Below are 12,682 nucleotides of genomic sequence, written 5' to 3' on the forward strand. Positions count from 1 at the left end.
TTGACACATTTCACAAACATAATTAGAAAATACTTTTTGAAAATTAAAAATTAATTTTTTTTTTATTTTGCAAGCATAATGAACCCAAACAAATCGTTGTTTAGGTTCATTCTAAATGTTTTTTTAAAGTAATTTTATATTTTATAATTTCGAAAATAACATCATTTAAAAAAATCATTTTAGAATTTTAGAATTTTCTTTTAATTTTAGGATTTTTTTAAGTACACAATGAATACGGACAAATGATTATCAAGATACACAGGTTTCTAAAGGTGTGTTTCTCTAAAATTTTATATTTTTATAATTTCAAAAATAATAATTTAAAATATATTTAAAAATAAATTCCAATTTTATCACTTAAATTGTAATCATTTTAAAATATGGAATTTATTTTAAATTTATTGCTTAATTAATAAAAATATATTTTAAAATGATTTATAATCATCTTTATTTTTAAAATCTCAAATAAAAATTAAATTCATTTCAAAATGATTTATTACTTAAGTAATAAAATTATATTTATTTTAAATCTGGAATTTATTATAAAACTATTTTTATATTATTATTTTTGAAATTGTAAAAATATAAAATTCCTAGAGAAATATATGTTCAGAATGAACCTAAACAAATGATTGTCTATGTTCATTTAAATTTGGACAATCATTTCTCTAGATTTATTGTGAACATGAAATCAATAAAATAAAATAAAACCTAAAATCAAGAAAAAATTTAAAAATATAAAAATAAAAAGTTGAAAATTAATAAATTATAGGAGTTTGTTTTTGTTTATGGTTATTTTTGAAATTATAAAAAATATAAAATTACTAAAATTCAAAATGAATCTAGAAAAATGGTCACCCATATGCATTATGCATGTAAAATAAAAATAAATAAATATCCTAATTTTTACATTTTTAAATTTTCAAAAAATATTATTATTTTTATTTTGCAACATGTTTTAACATTCTATTGGTTGTCAACCTAAAATTTAATGGTGCTAGTCAAATATCAATAAAAAGTACCAACTTAATTTACTATCTTCAATTTTAGCTACCAGTTAAATTTAAAAATAAATTAAAAACTAAATAATTAGAAATTATAAATTCAAATACTTACGTAAATCAGAAAATTTTTGTAGGAGGTGATAATAAAATTTTAATTTTAATAGTCTATATCTTATAATTTTTAAATGATTAAATTAAATTTTCATAATTTTAGGGGAACTAAAGTGCAAATTTACCTTTACTTATTTAAAATTTTAAAATTTTTAAAATACCCAAACAACGATTTTCCATTTTAAGAATGTAGTAAATATTTTTGTGAAAACATTTAAAAAAATGGTAAATAGAAGGTACAAATGTAAGCATATATTAATTATAAGGTCATCACCATGAATACGATGCACTTGACTTGTGAAATTGAAATTTGCCCTTTAAATTACTAGCAGACTCAGCAAAGCTAAGTCGTACTTTATTTATTTTTTGGTTCAACCAACAAGATATGTGTTCACCGAACAGATCAAATTGAAGTCATTCACTTCCTTCTATTTTTCAACCCAACAAACCAAATAAATTGACAATTAATAAAAAAAAATAAAACAAAAATATATTATTTTAATCATTATATCATTATCCAACTTAACTCAATCCAATACCTAAGTGTCAACTAACAGTTAATTCGAATAGATTCATTGACATTTCAAAAGATGCACATGGCTGGGAATTTTCAAAAATAATTGTAGTGATCATCTAAGATATTATTACATCTTTGAACTACTGACTTTACAACCCCATACAAAATGTAATAAAAGATAGCTGCTGAAAGCCATTCATCGTATGCCTAAAACACAACCTACCCACTCTTTCCATCATCTCATAAAAAGATGCCCAAACTGATCAAACCAACCAAAATCCACAAACCCAACTCTTCACACTTAACATTACAACAGGCCTGTGCTTCCAAATGGATTATTAGCATGTGGTTGACCAACAGGGGCCACTTGGTTCACCGGAAATGCCCCAAACCCTGTATCACCAAATGGATTTGATGGGCTCATCATCAATTGTTGCTGCTGCTGCTGATAAGCAGGTTGGTAAGCACCAAAAGGATTGTTTTGTTGTTGAGCTATTGCTGCCATTTGCACTGCAGGTGGGGGAGCAACGTTATTTGACATGGCAAATGGGTCTTGTACCTCAAATGGATTTGGAGCTGGTGTTCCATATGCAGGATGCTGAGCTCTATATGCTGCTTCATCATATAAACTGTTGAGAGTGAGCGAGTCCAATCCACCAGCCTGAAAATTATCAGCCACAAGTTTAATTAGGTAAGTTTGCTCGGGGTTCAGAAAGTCTTCAATGTATTTACACTCATTTAGTATATAACAATCCAAAAACGCAGGGAGAAATAAAGATGATCACTTCCAGAGAAGTAAAACCAGAACTAACATGCCCTAATTCCAAAATTAACAAATAAGGCTGGAGATAGTAAGGCAGTTCTCAAAAGTTATAAGTGAAGCCTCTCTTTGGCAATATTTCAACCAAATCCTAACCTTTCAACCATCACAAGCCTTGGCCAGTAAAGTGTTATATTCCCCAATCAACAGCAACACATAAGAACAAAATAAGAAGTTAAAGCACAGAAAGCGCATACCAATTGCCTATCAGTAGGTGCAGAAATATCGGTACTTGGTGTGGTGACAAGGGCAAGTTCCCATCCAGTAGGATCAAATTCTACAGGCTGACCAGCACTAGAATTAAATGTTGAAGCAGTACCTGCAAAATAAAACTTTTGCACCTTAGCTAATTGTGGTAATAGCAAAGACCATCAGGACAACCATTAACTAAGGGAGAAAAAGAGAAAGAAAAAGAAACATAATTTACCAGATTCAGTTGGCACTATGGCTAGAGCTAAAGCATTGCTTTCCTCAATTGCTGAGGCATCAGGTGCAGAATAATTCAATCCCTGAACCCACCAATATGCAATAAAAAAAATGAAGTAGAAAAGTAGGATAACATTATGGAACTCCAAAAGAAACATTACCAATAAATCTCCAGTGTCCATGTTGGTCTGAGTTGGGGGAGGGGGAGGGGGAGCAGTCTCAACAGTGAAAGCTGCATTTTCATCAGCAGGAGCAGATGGCTCAGGTTCATCATTGGATAATTTAGTATCTTCAGAAGGGCCTTCCTCAGGTCTGTATGTTAATTGAAGCTGTAAACAATGGACCATTAGTTCTTATAGCATATACCAATATCTTTTTTTAAAGAAAAGAAAAGGGAAAAAACGAACAAAAAATGGTTTCAAAGATCCTAATATTGAGAAGCAAGTTTTATAAATTAACTTTGACATTACATTTGCAAATCAAAACTAATCATGTTCACTTTTCATCTTAGCTTATCTTTTAATCTAGTGATCTCTTGCTTTCATACCAATCTTTTATTCTTTTATTTCGTGTTAGAAAGCCATCTCAAGCACCTTTCATTATATTTCCCACAGTTTATTTTTTGTATCCTCTCATAAGTACATGCATTTCTTTTCCTATACAATCACTCATTTGCCTCTTCATCCTCACTGCTGGGGTTTATTGATACTCTGTTTTTTTTTTTTTTTTACCTTTTTCACACAACAACCAAGTATTGACAGATTAAAGTGCAGCTGATCTAGACAATTTTCTCTTAAGTCAGCTAGAATCCTCTTGTTATTGAACAATACTAACAAGTCTCTTTTTCGATTTTCAAGATGATTTCCATGAGAATTGTAGGAATATTCTGTAATATTTTAGGAATATTTTGTAGATATTTTTTTTATTAAAATCCCTTATTTTAAGGGATCATATCTCCTATTTAGTATCTTTCCTAACTTAGAGTTTCCTAAAGTAGTGTCATAGGTTGTATATAAAAACTCTGATTTATGTTCTATTTAGTATCAAATACTCTGATTTCTACATGGTATCAGCTTAGGTTACGATTTCTTTATTCAACCTAGACCATGTCCGAAACTCCTTCTCCTACTTCGGAGATTACTTCAAATCCAGAAAATTTTTCTGGTTCCGATGCTCCATCAGATTCGTCTGGTCTGACTATCACCTGCCATCGATTGAATGGCAACAATTTTCTTGAATGGTCCCAATCGGTTAAGATTTTTCTCTTGGGCAGAGAAAGATTGGACTACGTTACTGGTGAAATCAAGAAGCCTGCTGTGACTGATGCTGGTTTTGCTAAGTGGATGCGTGACAATGGTCAGGTTATGACTTGGCTCCTTAATTCCATGACCCCGAGTATAAGCAGAAACTTTCTTCTTTACACCACAGCCGCTGAAATTTGGAGTGCAGTCCGCGAAACCTACTCTAGCACGGATAACATTGCTGAATTATATCATGTTGAAGATCAAGCAACTACCCTTAAACAAGGAACCATGCCTGTTACTCTCTACTACAATACCCTTACTGCTCTTTGGCAACAATTAGATTTGTATGCACATTATGATTGGGTAGATCCAAGAGATGCTGCTCTTTATCAGCAAATTGTTACTCAACGAAGACTTTTTCAATTTCTCCAAGGCTTAAATAAGGACCTGGACGAGGTTCGCGGCAGGGTCCTGGCTATTTCTCCTCTTCCCTCCCTTCGAGAGGCTTTCTCTATGGTCAAGAAGGAAGAAAGCCGAAGGTGTGTGATGCTGTCTGATGAACCATATTCCACTTTTGAAAGATCTGCCTTACTGACCCATCAATCATCTCCCTCTTCCAAACGGGGGAGACCTTGGTGTGATCATTGCAAAAAGCCCGGCCACTCTAAGGAGAAGTGTTGGAAGCTTCATGGTAAGCCTCAGGACTGGAAGTCCAAGCACTCTCGAGATAATAAATCAAGCCTTGTCGTTGCCACCTCTGTCACTAGTTTCACTAAAGAACAGATTGCTGAACTTCAAAAACTATTTGGAAAGTTTCAAGGGTCTTGTGAGGGTAATCTGGTCATAAAAGATCCAGAAGGTAACCTTTCTTCTATTGCATTTTTCTCCTCCCAGTTGACTCCTAATTGGATCCTCGATTCTGGTGCTACGGATCATATGACTGGTAACAAGGCATTGTTTCACAATTTTTTCCATACCTTTGGTAAAGCTGTCAAAACGGCTAATGGTACCTTGTGCAAAATAGAGGGACATGGCAATCGTTATTCTCAATGAGCAGATTGCACTTAAAATGTTCTCTTTGTACCAAATTTGGCGTGCAATCTCATCTCTGTTAGTAAATTGTCCATAGACTTGCAATCGCTCTGTAATTTTTAATGATCGTGATTGTACTTTGCGAGCCTTGAACTCAAGAAGATGATTGGTAAGGCCACTTGCATAATGGTCTCTACATCCTCCCTACCTCTCCTAAAATCGAGATCTCCGGTCATTTACCGCTTTAGGAAAAGTTGATCTTGTTATGTTATGGCACTTTCGTTTAGGCCATCCTAGTTTCCAATACCTTGCAAAATTGTTTCCTGCTCTATTCATTAATAAAAGGCCTAATTCTTTTTCTTGCAAGCTCTCTTGCCAAACATACTAAATCATCTTATTTTCCTTCTACATACAAGCCTTCTTACCCTTTTGCTTTGATCCATAGTGATATTTGGGACCCTTCTCGGGTGAAGAATGCTGATAATTGTAAGTGGTTTATCACTTTTATTGATGATCACAGAGGATAACTTGGACTTATTTGCTGAAAGATAAATCTAAAAGCGCTAGTGTTTTTGTGCAATTTTATAACATGGTTCTCACTCAATTTGGGTCTAAAATCCAGCTCTTTAAATCGATAATGGCGGTGAATTTTTGCTAGGTCTTTAGGTGATTTTTTAAGGAAAAGGGCATAGTTCGATTAGTTCTTGTGTTGGAACCCCACGCAAAAGCGGCATTGCCGAAAAGAAAAAATAGGCACCTTCTTGAAGTTACTCGTTTCTTCTATTTACCACTAATGTTCCTAAATATTTGTGGGGAAGCCTTATTAATCGCCACATATTTAATCAACCGGATGCCTAGTAAGGTTTTAAAATTTCAAACGCCTCAATCTATATTTTTGCAGCACTTTCCTCATTTTAAGCCTATCTCCTCCATTATGCCACGTAAAATTTTTGGCTGCACTGTTTTTATCCAAAATATTGCTCCTAATAAGTCCAAGTTAGATCCTAAGTCTTTAAAATGTGTATTGGTTGGGTATTCTTCACTTAAGAAGGGTTATAAATGCTATCATCCTCCTTCTAAACGATTTTTCACCACTATGGATATAACATTTTATGAGCAGGATTCCTATTTCACTCAGGCTGAAATTTAGGGGGAAACATGGAGTGATTTTCAGCCACAACAGGTATCTCCTCCTAATCTTCATTCTAAACCTTCAGAATTGCCATCTTGTTCGCCATTACCTGCAGATCTGTCACCTGTGAATGCTCCCATTGATTCTCTGTAGTACCTATGACTAATTCACCTACACCCACTTTAAACACTCTTCCCGAAAATACACCTACTCCAATTGATGTCTTCAAAAACACCACCACCCAAACAACTTCGTGTCTACACAAGAAAAGAAGACATATCCACGAGACTGCTTTTGTAATCGATTCTTGCCGAGAATTGGATTTGGGTCCATTGCCGAAATGGAAGAAGAAATCAAGAAGTCCACTACTCTAGATGACTTTCCTATTGCTATTAGAAAAGGGTTAGACAAAGGCACCAAGCATCCTATTGAAAAATTTATGGTTATAATTCATTGATGCCGTCTTTTCAAGCATTTACAGCAACTTTGGATAAAGAACAGTTCCCACAAGCATATTTGAAGCTCTAAAGGATCCAAAATGGAGAAGGTGTTGAAGAGGAAATTTGTGCACTAGAGAAAATGCTAATTGGACCATTACAGACATTCCTCAAGGAAAAAAGGTTGTCGGCTGTAAATGGATCTTTGCTGTAAAGTATAACTCCAATGGCAGTATCCAACGATACAAAGCTAGACTAGTGGCCAGAGGTTTCACGCAAACATATGGGATAGACTTCACAGAAACTTTTGCACCTGTGGCAAAGCTTAACACTATTCGAGTACTCCTAAGTTTGGCTGTAAATTGCGATTGGAAATTACACCAACTTGATGTAAAAAACGCATTTCTTAATGGCAAGCTTGAGGAAGAAGTCTATATGCAATTGCCACCTGGCTCAAAGTCTATTGAAGGTAGCAACAAGGTTTGCAAGCTCAACAAGTCTCAATACGGGTTAAAACAATCACCCAGAGCTTGGTTCGAGAGGTTCACTAAAGTCATTCTTCAAAATGGCTACAAGCAGTCCCTTGCCGATCATACGCTTTTCATCAAGGTAACTTCTACAAATAAGAAAGCTATCCTAATTGTGTATGTGGATGACATCATTCTTACTGGAGATGATGAGGAAGAGATTAGCAATTTGAAGAAGTTGTTAAACAGGGAATTCGAAACCAAGGACTTGGGAAAGCTAAGGTATTTCCCAGGAATGGAGGTGGCAAGATCAAAAGGACTTGTGATCAACCAGAGAAAGTATGTACTTGATTTACTCAAAGAAACTGGTTTTCTTGGTCGTAAGCCTACTGATACACCAATGGAGGCAAACTTGAGATTCAATAAAGAAGATGAGTCCTTAGTAGACAGAGAGAAATTTCAAAGGTTAGTTGGGAAACTAATCTACTTATCCTTGACAAGGCCGGATATAGCTTTTCCGTAAATGTGATAAGTCAACACATGACTAATCCTCTTGAAGAGCATATGGCGTGACAAATAGAATTCTCAAGTACTTGAAGAAAACTTCAGACATGGCTTAATGTTTAAGAAGACACAAGATGAATGTTAAGATTTTTACAGACTCTAGTTGGGTGGAGATCTCACCGAAAGAAGATCCACTAGTGGGTACTTGCACTTTTGTTTGGGGTAACCTTACAACTTGGAGAAGTAAGAAACAATCTCTTGTTTCAAGAAGTAGTCTGAAGCTGAATTTAGAGCACTAGCTTTGGGGATATGCGAAGGAATTTGGCTACTTAAATTACTAAAAGAACTTGGCACAAATCAGGAGGATCACTTTGAAGTTTTGTGTGATAATCAATCGCCATTCAAATTGCCAAGAACCCAGTTCAACATGACCGAACAAAGCATGTTGAAATTGATAGGCATTTTATTGCGATCAAGTCAACAAAAAGACAGCCACTCTTTCTTACATTCCTTCGAAGGATGATTGCGACATTCTTACCAAGGCTTTGCCAAAACACGTGTTCAATAAATTCCTATTCAAGTGGGATTATACAATGTATATTCTCCACTTGAGGGGAGTGTAGGAATATTCGTAAATATTTTAGGAATATTTTGTAGATATTTTTTTATTAAAATCCCTTATTTTAAGGAATCATATCTCCTATTTAGTATCTTTCCTAACTTAGAGTTTCCTAAAGTAGTGTCATAGGTTGTATATAAAAAACTCTGATTTATGTTCTATTTAGTATCAAATACTCTGATTTCTACAAGAATTTTCATTTTCACCCATCTATTATGGATAATGAACTCCAACTATCACAAGGTCACCTTTCTCACAGTTCATGTCATAGTCTTCAAACATAAAATTGTATGCATTTCTAGTCTTAGAGCCAGTAGCATAATTATGCATTGATGATTTTGCAGCTTGTCAAATGTTGCTATATTGTATCCTCATGGTGAGAACTAGTCAGCATTTCTAAAATATGGGGAAAAAATAACCACAACTCAAACGTCATTCTGTCTTTATATGACCACATAGATCTATAATGTATGCAAGTGTGTGATCAGAAATATAGTGAGGAGTACTAACCAATGGTTCTGTTGGAACAGAAACCACACGCGGTGCCTCTCTAATATACTCTTCCATAGTAGCAAGAAAAGATTGTGGCGGCTGGAACAAGATCAGTGACGAATTAACATAAACAAGTATTGAACAAAAGATTCACGAAAGAGGCAACTCAAACAACAAACCGCCTCCATAGAATCCATACCTCCCTGAGAACAGGAAACTGGAAGTTCCTAGCAAGTTCCAATCCTTTGCAAACTTCGTAGAAATCAGAAAGGCTATTAGCCTGCATCATAAACATTGAATATATTTTACTGAGCCACCATTGTATTTAACTGTTGACACTGAGACGTCAAACAAGCCATGATTACCAACTAAGAAAGAGTATAATCCAATAATCATAAAAGCAACTAATCAGATAAACATCTGATGAATTAAAAAAAAAATTACATCTTCACCTGCTGACCAGCTCGCCTGTATACATCAAGAGCATTGACAGCCTCATGTCTTGGCATCTCAAAAAACTGCAATAAATTACAACTTGAGCAGCCAGATTGTCTCAAACTAGGAAATTCTTCTATAAACAACATCAAATAAAAATGTTACCTTGTCAACAAGATTTATAATTCCATCATTAATAGCACAATATATTTTGAAGCTCTCCTTCAGCACCTAAAAATTGCAATACTGAGACATCAAAATAATTTCAATGCAAAGCGCTTCCATTGTTAGATTCTCATTATTATACTTATTCCTAAGGGAGACAAAGAGACCCTTAGGAGGAAGTGAAAAAACCATTTCCCACATTTTCTTTTAACAAACAAAGAAAAATCTCTCATAATTTTTGATAGTGCAGGGGAAGGAGGTGTAGATACAAAATGGGTTTCCAAATAGTTTGAGGGGAAAATAATTCTACGAGATTTAAAGACAATAAAGCATTGCACACTGAAAATAATGAACAGAAAAAGAAACTTCAAAGAGACATTTGAACTTTGAATTTAATAGAAGGAGAAACCAGGTCCTCCAGTAGAAAACTCAGAATAAGAAAGTCTAGATAAGAGTTAATACTTATGGTGCCCATTAATATCAAAATGTTCACTTCAGTTGAAAAATTAGCAAAAGACAGCTAGATAGACACATTTTGGATGCGTACATAGTTTTTGGTTCAACTCTTATTGAGACATTCAAATTAATAACCTAATGAAAAACAGTAGTGATAAATTTGAAAGAAGATTTCAGGTACAGATAGATGAAACAAATACCAGAGCCAAAGCGTACTGTATAACATAGTTGCCTATAGCAGCACCTTCTGGCTGCAAGAGAGAAGAGAAAACTATTAACTTTCTAAATATGGTGAAAAATATGAATAAATAAAAGCTTCTCAACATGTAGAGGAAACAAAACTCAAATTCTAAAAGATTGACATATAATAGAATACCCGGCAACCAATAAGACGGTGAAGCAACTGTTGCAGAGCAGGCAATTGTGTCAACAATTCTTCGCTGTCCAATTCCCGGGTTCTACTGTAACCCTACCCATTAAAAAGAACAAAAGTTGCAGCAGGCCATGAGAGCACAAAGGGTAAAAGAACAGCCTGTAATTTAATGGAACAAATATTCACAAAAGAGTGATGCCTTATCCTGCCCCTGGTCAGGTCTTGGTAGACGCTCAGCTTCAATGTCATACCTCAGAATCCTAAAACATTCAAGCCTCTCTTCCAAAAACAATGCATATGTACGTACCCAGGCAGAGCAATCCCATGCTGAAGGACAAATACAGAAAGAGGAGGAAGAAGTAAGCAAATCAATCAGAAGTTATTACTGGTGACCAGAAGACACATAGGCAAAGGAGAGAGAGACTAAAAGCTTACCGATAGGGCTAGAATCATCCTTGAAATTAGAAAGTTGGAGAATCCGTGCTCTCTGAGAGAAGTTTAAAAGTTCTTCTCTGAAAGTAGGATCACCTTCCCTCAATGCTCTATGGATAACTATAAGCGTTTTCAATGCAACCTATTGAATAATGAAAAAAAGAACAATTACAACATATGTTCGTTAACCCATATCAGAACAAGACCTTGACATTGGCAAATTGTAAACCATCAATGCAAGTTATTTTCTCCATTCATAACAGGTAATTATGAATCGGAGAAAGACTTAAGCAATTCAAAAACCATAAACATGCATTCCCATCCGTTTAACCATTTTGCAGCATAAACAACTACAGCAACATCCTTCCAAGTTGCAATCTAGTACTATGCTGCAACATTTCAGCATGTCTAGAAACCATAGTTGCAAACAGAAACTATTCCAGAAAACAGAAAAAAAATAAAAATAAAAAATAAGCATACAATTGTGGATTAACATAGCTCAACCAGATGAAACAGGATTCATTGTCCACAAAAGTTTCTTAAGGTTATAGCAAAGGCATTGCAGTGGAATATAGTATCACTACGTAGTATATTGAAGATTGCACTCTTCTTTGCATATTACAACAAAACATTCCACATGATGCAGAGTATTGCCAAATTCAATTACATATCGACATTAATAAAATTGACGGTTGGAAATCTAACATAATATACAAGCGATAAAGCAATAAGAAACTACTTCAACTCTGAAAACATGGATATCAATCTTATAACCTGAAAATCCCTACATCATCCTCATCATCCTATTAAACATCGATTCGAAACCAAAATGAAACATAAGTCCAGTTAAAAAATATTGTAATCATAACAAAAGTCAGTGAATTATACCGTCCAGTTATGAGTCTTGGCCAATCTGCGGCCAAGAGCATGAATGCAATAAGCAACATCTGCTCGAGGCCGAATCGCTGATGTCGCAACGAAGATTTCTAAAACCAAAAACAAAAAAAAACAAAAAAAAAACCTCAAACTATATCGTCAGATACCCAACCCAGAAACCGAAAACTCAACGAAATGAAATTGGATCCGTAAATTCACACTTAAAAATCCAAAAACAAAAAGGAAAACTCACTTCTAAGATGCCTTTCTTTTGGAGGACACTCGACATGGTTGGTAGCTTTGACTACGGCCACATCCAAATCCTAATTATAAATATTCCAAAAATAAGCAAATCAAATCCAATTATAAAAAGAAAAAATCTATACAGACTAAATATAGAGAAAGAGATAAGATAACTTGCAAGAGAGAGAGAGAGAGAGCGAGAGAGAAAAGTACCGCATAATCGCTGTTGACATGAGCGAGTCCGACTTTGGTGGTATCTTTAAGAGCACCATAAGCTTTTCTCCATGTTTGAAGAGTCGCCATTTTGTACCCTCTTTAACCTCTGAGATCGCTCTACCACTTTTATTTAATAATGACGTGTTTGCTTCACACTTGATTTTCCTTTCTTTTTCTCTCAGCGAACCGCAGATGAAATAATCAATCAAAGGGCAAAGAGAAAAAATTAGAGAGAGAGTAATCCAAAAGATGAAGTGTCGCTCAACGGTGATCAGTTCTTTGATTGACGCTTCTGTGTGAACTGTATAACACCTTTTCTTCTTTGGCGAAGAAGGGATCTTTTGGCGTGAGATTGGAGGCTGTTTGGCAATTGGCGGCCCCGCTTTGGTTATGCTGTCATTTTTATTATCATTATTTAAATTTAAAAAATTCTGGAACATAAACCTTTTTTTTTTTATAATAATGTTTTTAATTTGAATCGCATGTGTTTCTAGACTTTCTTTTTTAATTTAGGGAGAATTATTCAAGTTGTTGAAGTTTGACTTTTTTTTTTAACTTTTGAATATTAACTCCAATTAAATAGTTTGTTTTTGTCAACTTTTTAATTCAAATAAAAAGAACCAATATTTTTATATAACATTATTTCATTGTTGTTAAATCTTTTACATTAAATAAATAATT

General features: G+C 34.4%; 1 protein-coding gene across 2 annotated transcripts; it reads right to left on the bottom strand.

The window, feature by feature from the left end:
- Positions 1-1,672: 1,672 nt before the first annotated feature.
- Positions 1,673-12,420, bottom strand: LOC108475989 (putative clathrin assembly protein At2g01600). Of its 2 annotated transcripts, XM_017778021.2 has the most exons (15): positions 11,999-12,420; positions 11,796-11,865; positions 11,555-11,652; positions 10,670-10,808; positions 10,434-10,561; positions 10,238-10,330; positions 10,062-10,112; positions 9,406-9,471; positions 9,258-9,323; positions 9,005-9,085; positions 8,824-8,904; positions 3,040-3,207; positions 2,880-2,961; positions 2,650-2,771; positions 1,673-2,293 (listed from the first exon to the last, which is right to left on the bottom strand). In XM_017778021.2, exons 1-15 carry the CDS (start codon positions 12,086-12,088, stop codon positions 1,940-1,942), a joined length of 1,689 nt encoding a protein of 562 aa, XP_017633510.1. In that variant the 5' UTR covers positions 12,089-12,420; the 3' UTR covers positions 1,673-1,939. The 2 variants fall into 2 exon arrangements, with proteins under 2 accessions (XP_017633510.1, XP_052881600.1); XM_053025640.1 differs by having other exon boundaries at positions 2,880-3,207.
- Between the last annotated feature and the right edge of the window lie 262 nt (positions 12,421-12,682).

This window comes from Gossypium arboreum, chromosome 3 (assembly GCF_025698485.1).
Source record: "Gossypium arboreum isolate Shixiya-1 chromosome 3, ASM2569848v2, whole genome shotgun sequence".
Classification (NCBI taxonomy): Eukaryota; Viridiplantae; Streptophyta; class Magnoliopsida; order Malvales; family Malvaceae; genus Gossypium; species Gossypium arboreum.

Coding starts and splice junctions, on each gene's coding strand:
- LOC108475989 (XM_053025640.1), bottom strand. CDS start 12,088: ATGGCGACTCTTCAAACATGGAGAAAAGCTTATGGTGCTCTTAAAGAT. Junction 10,331..10,433: donor CTGACCAGGGGCAGGATAAG/GCATCACTCTTT, acceptor TTTAATGGGTAG/GGTTACAGTAGAACCCGGGA. Junction 2,294..2,649: donor CACCTACTGATAGGCAATTG/GTATGCGCTTTC, acceptor GATAATTTTCAG/GCTGGTGGATTGGACTCGCT.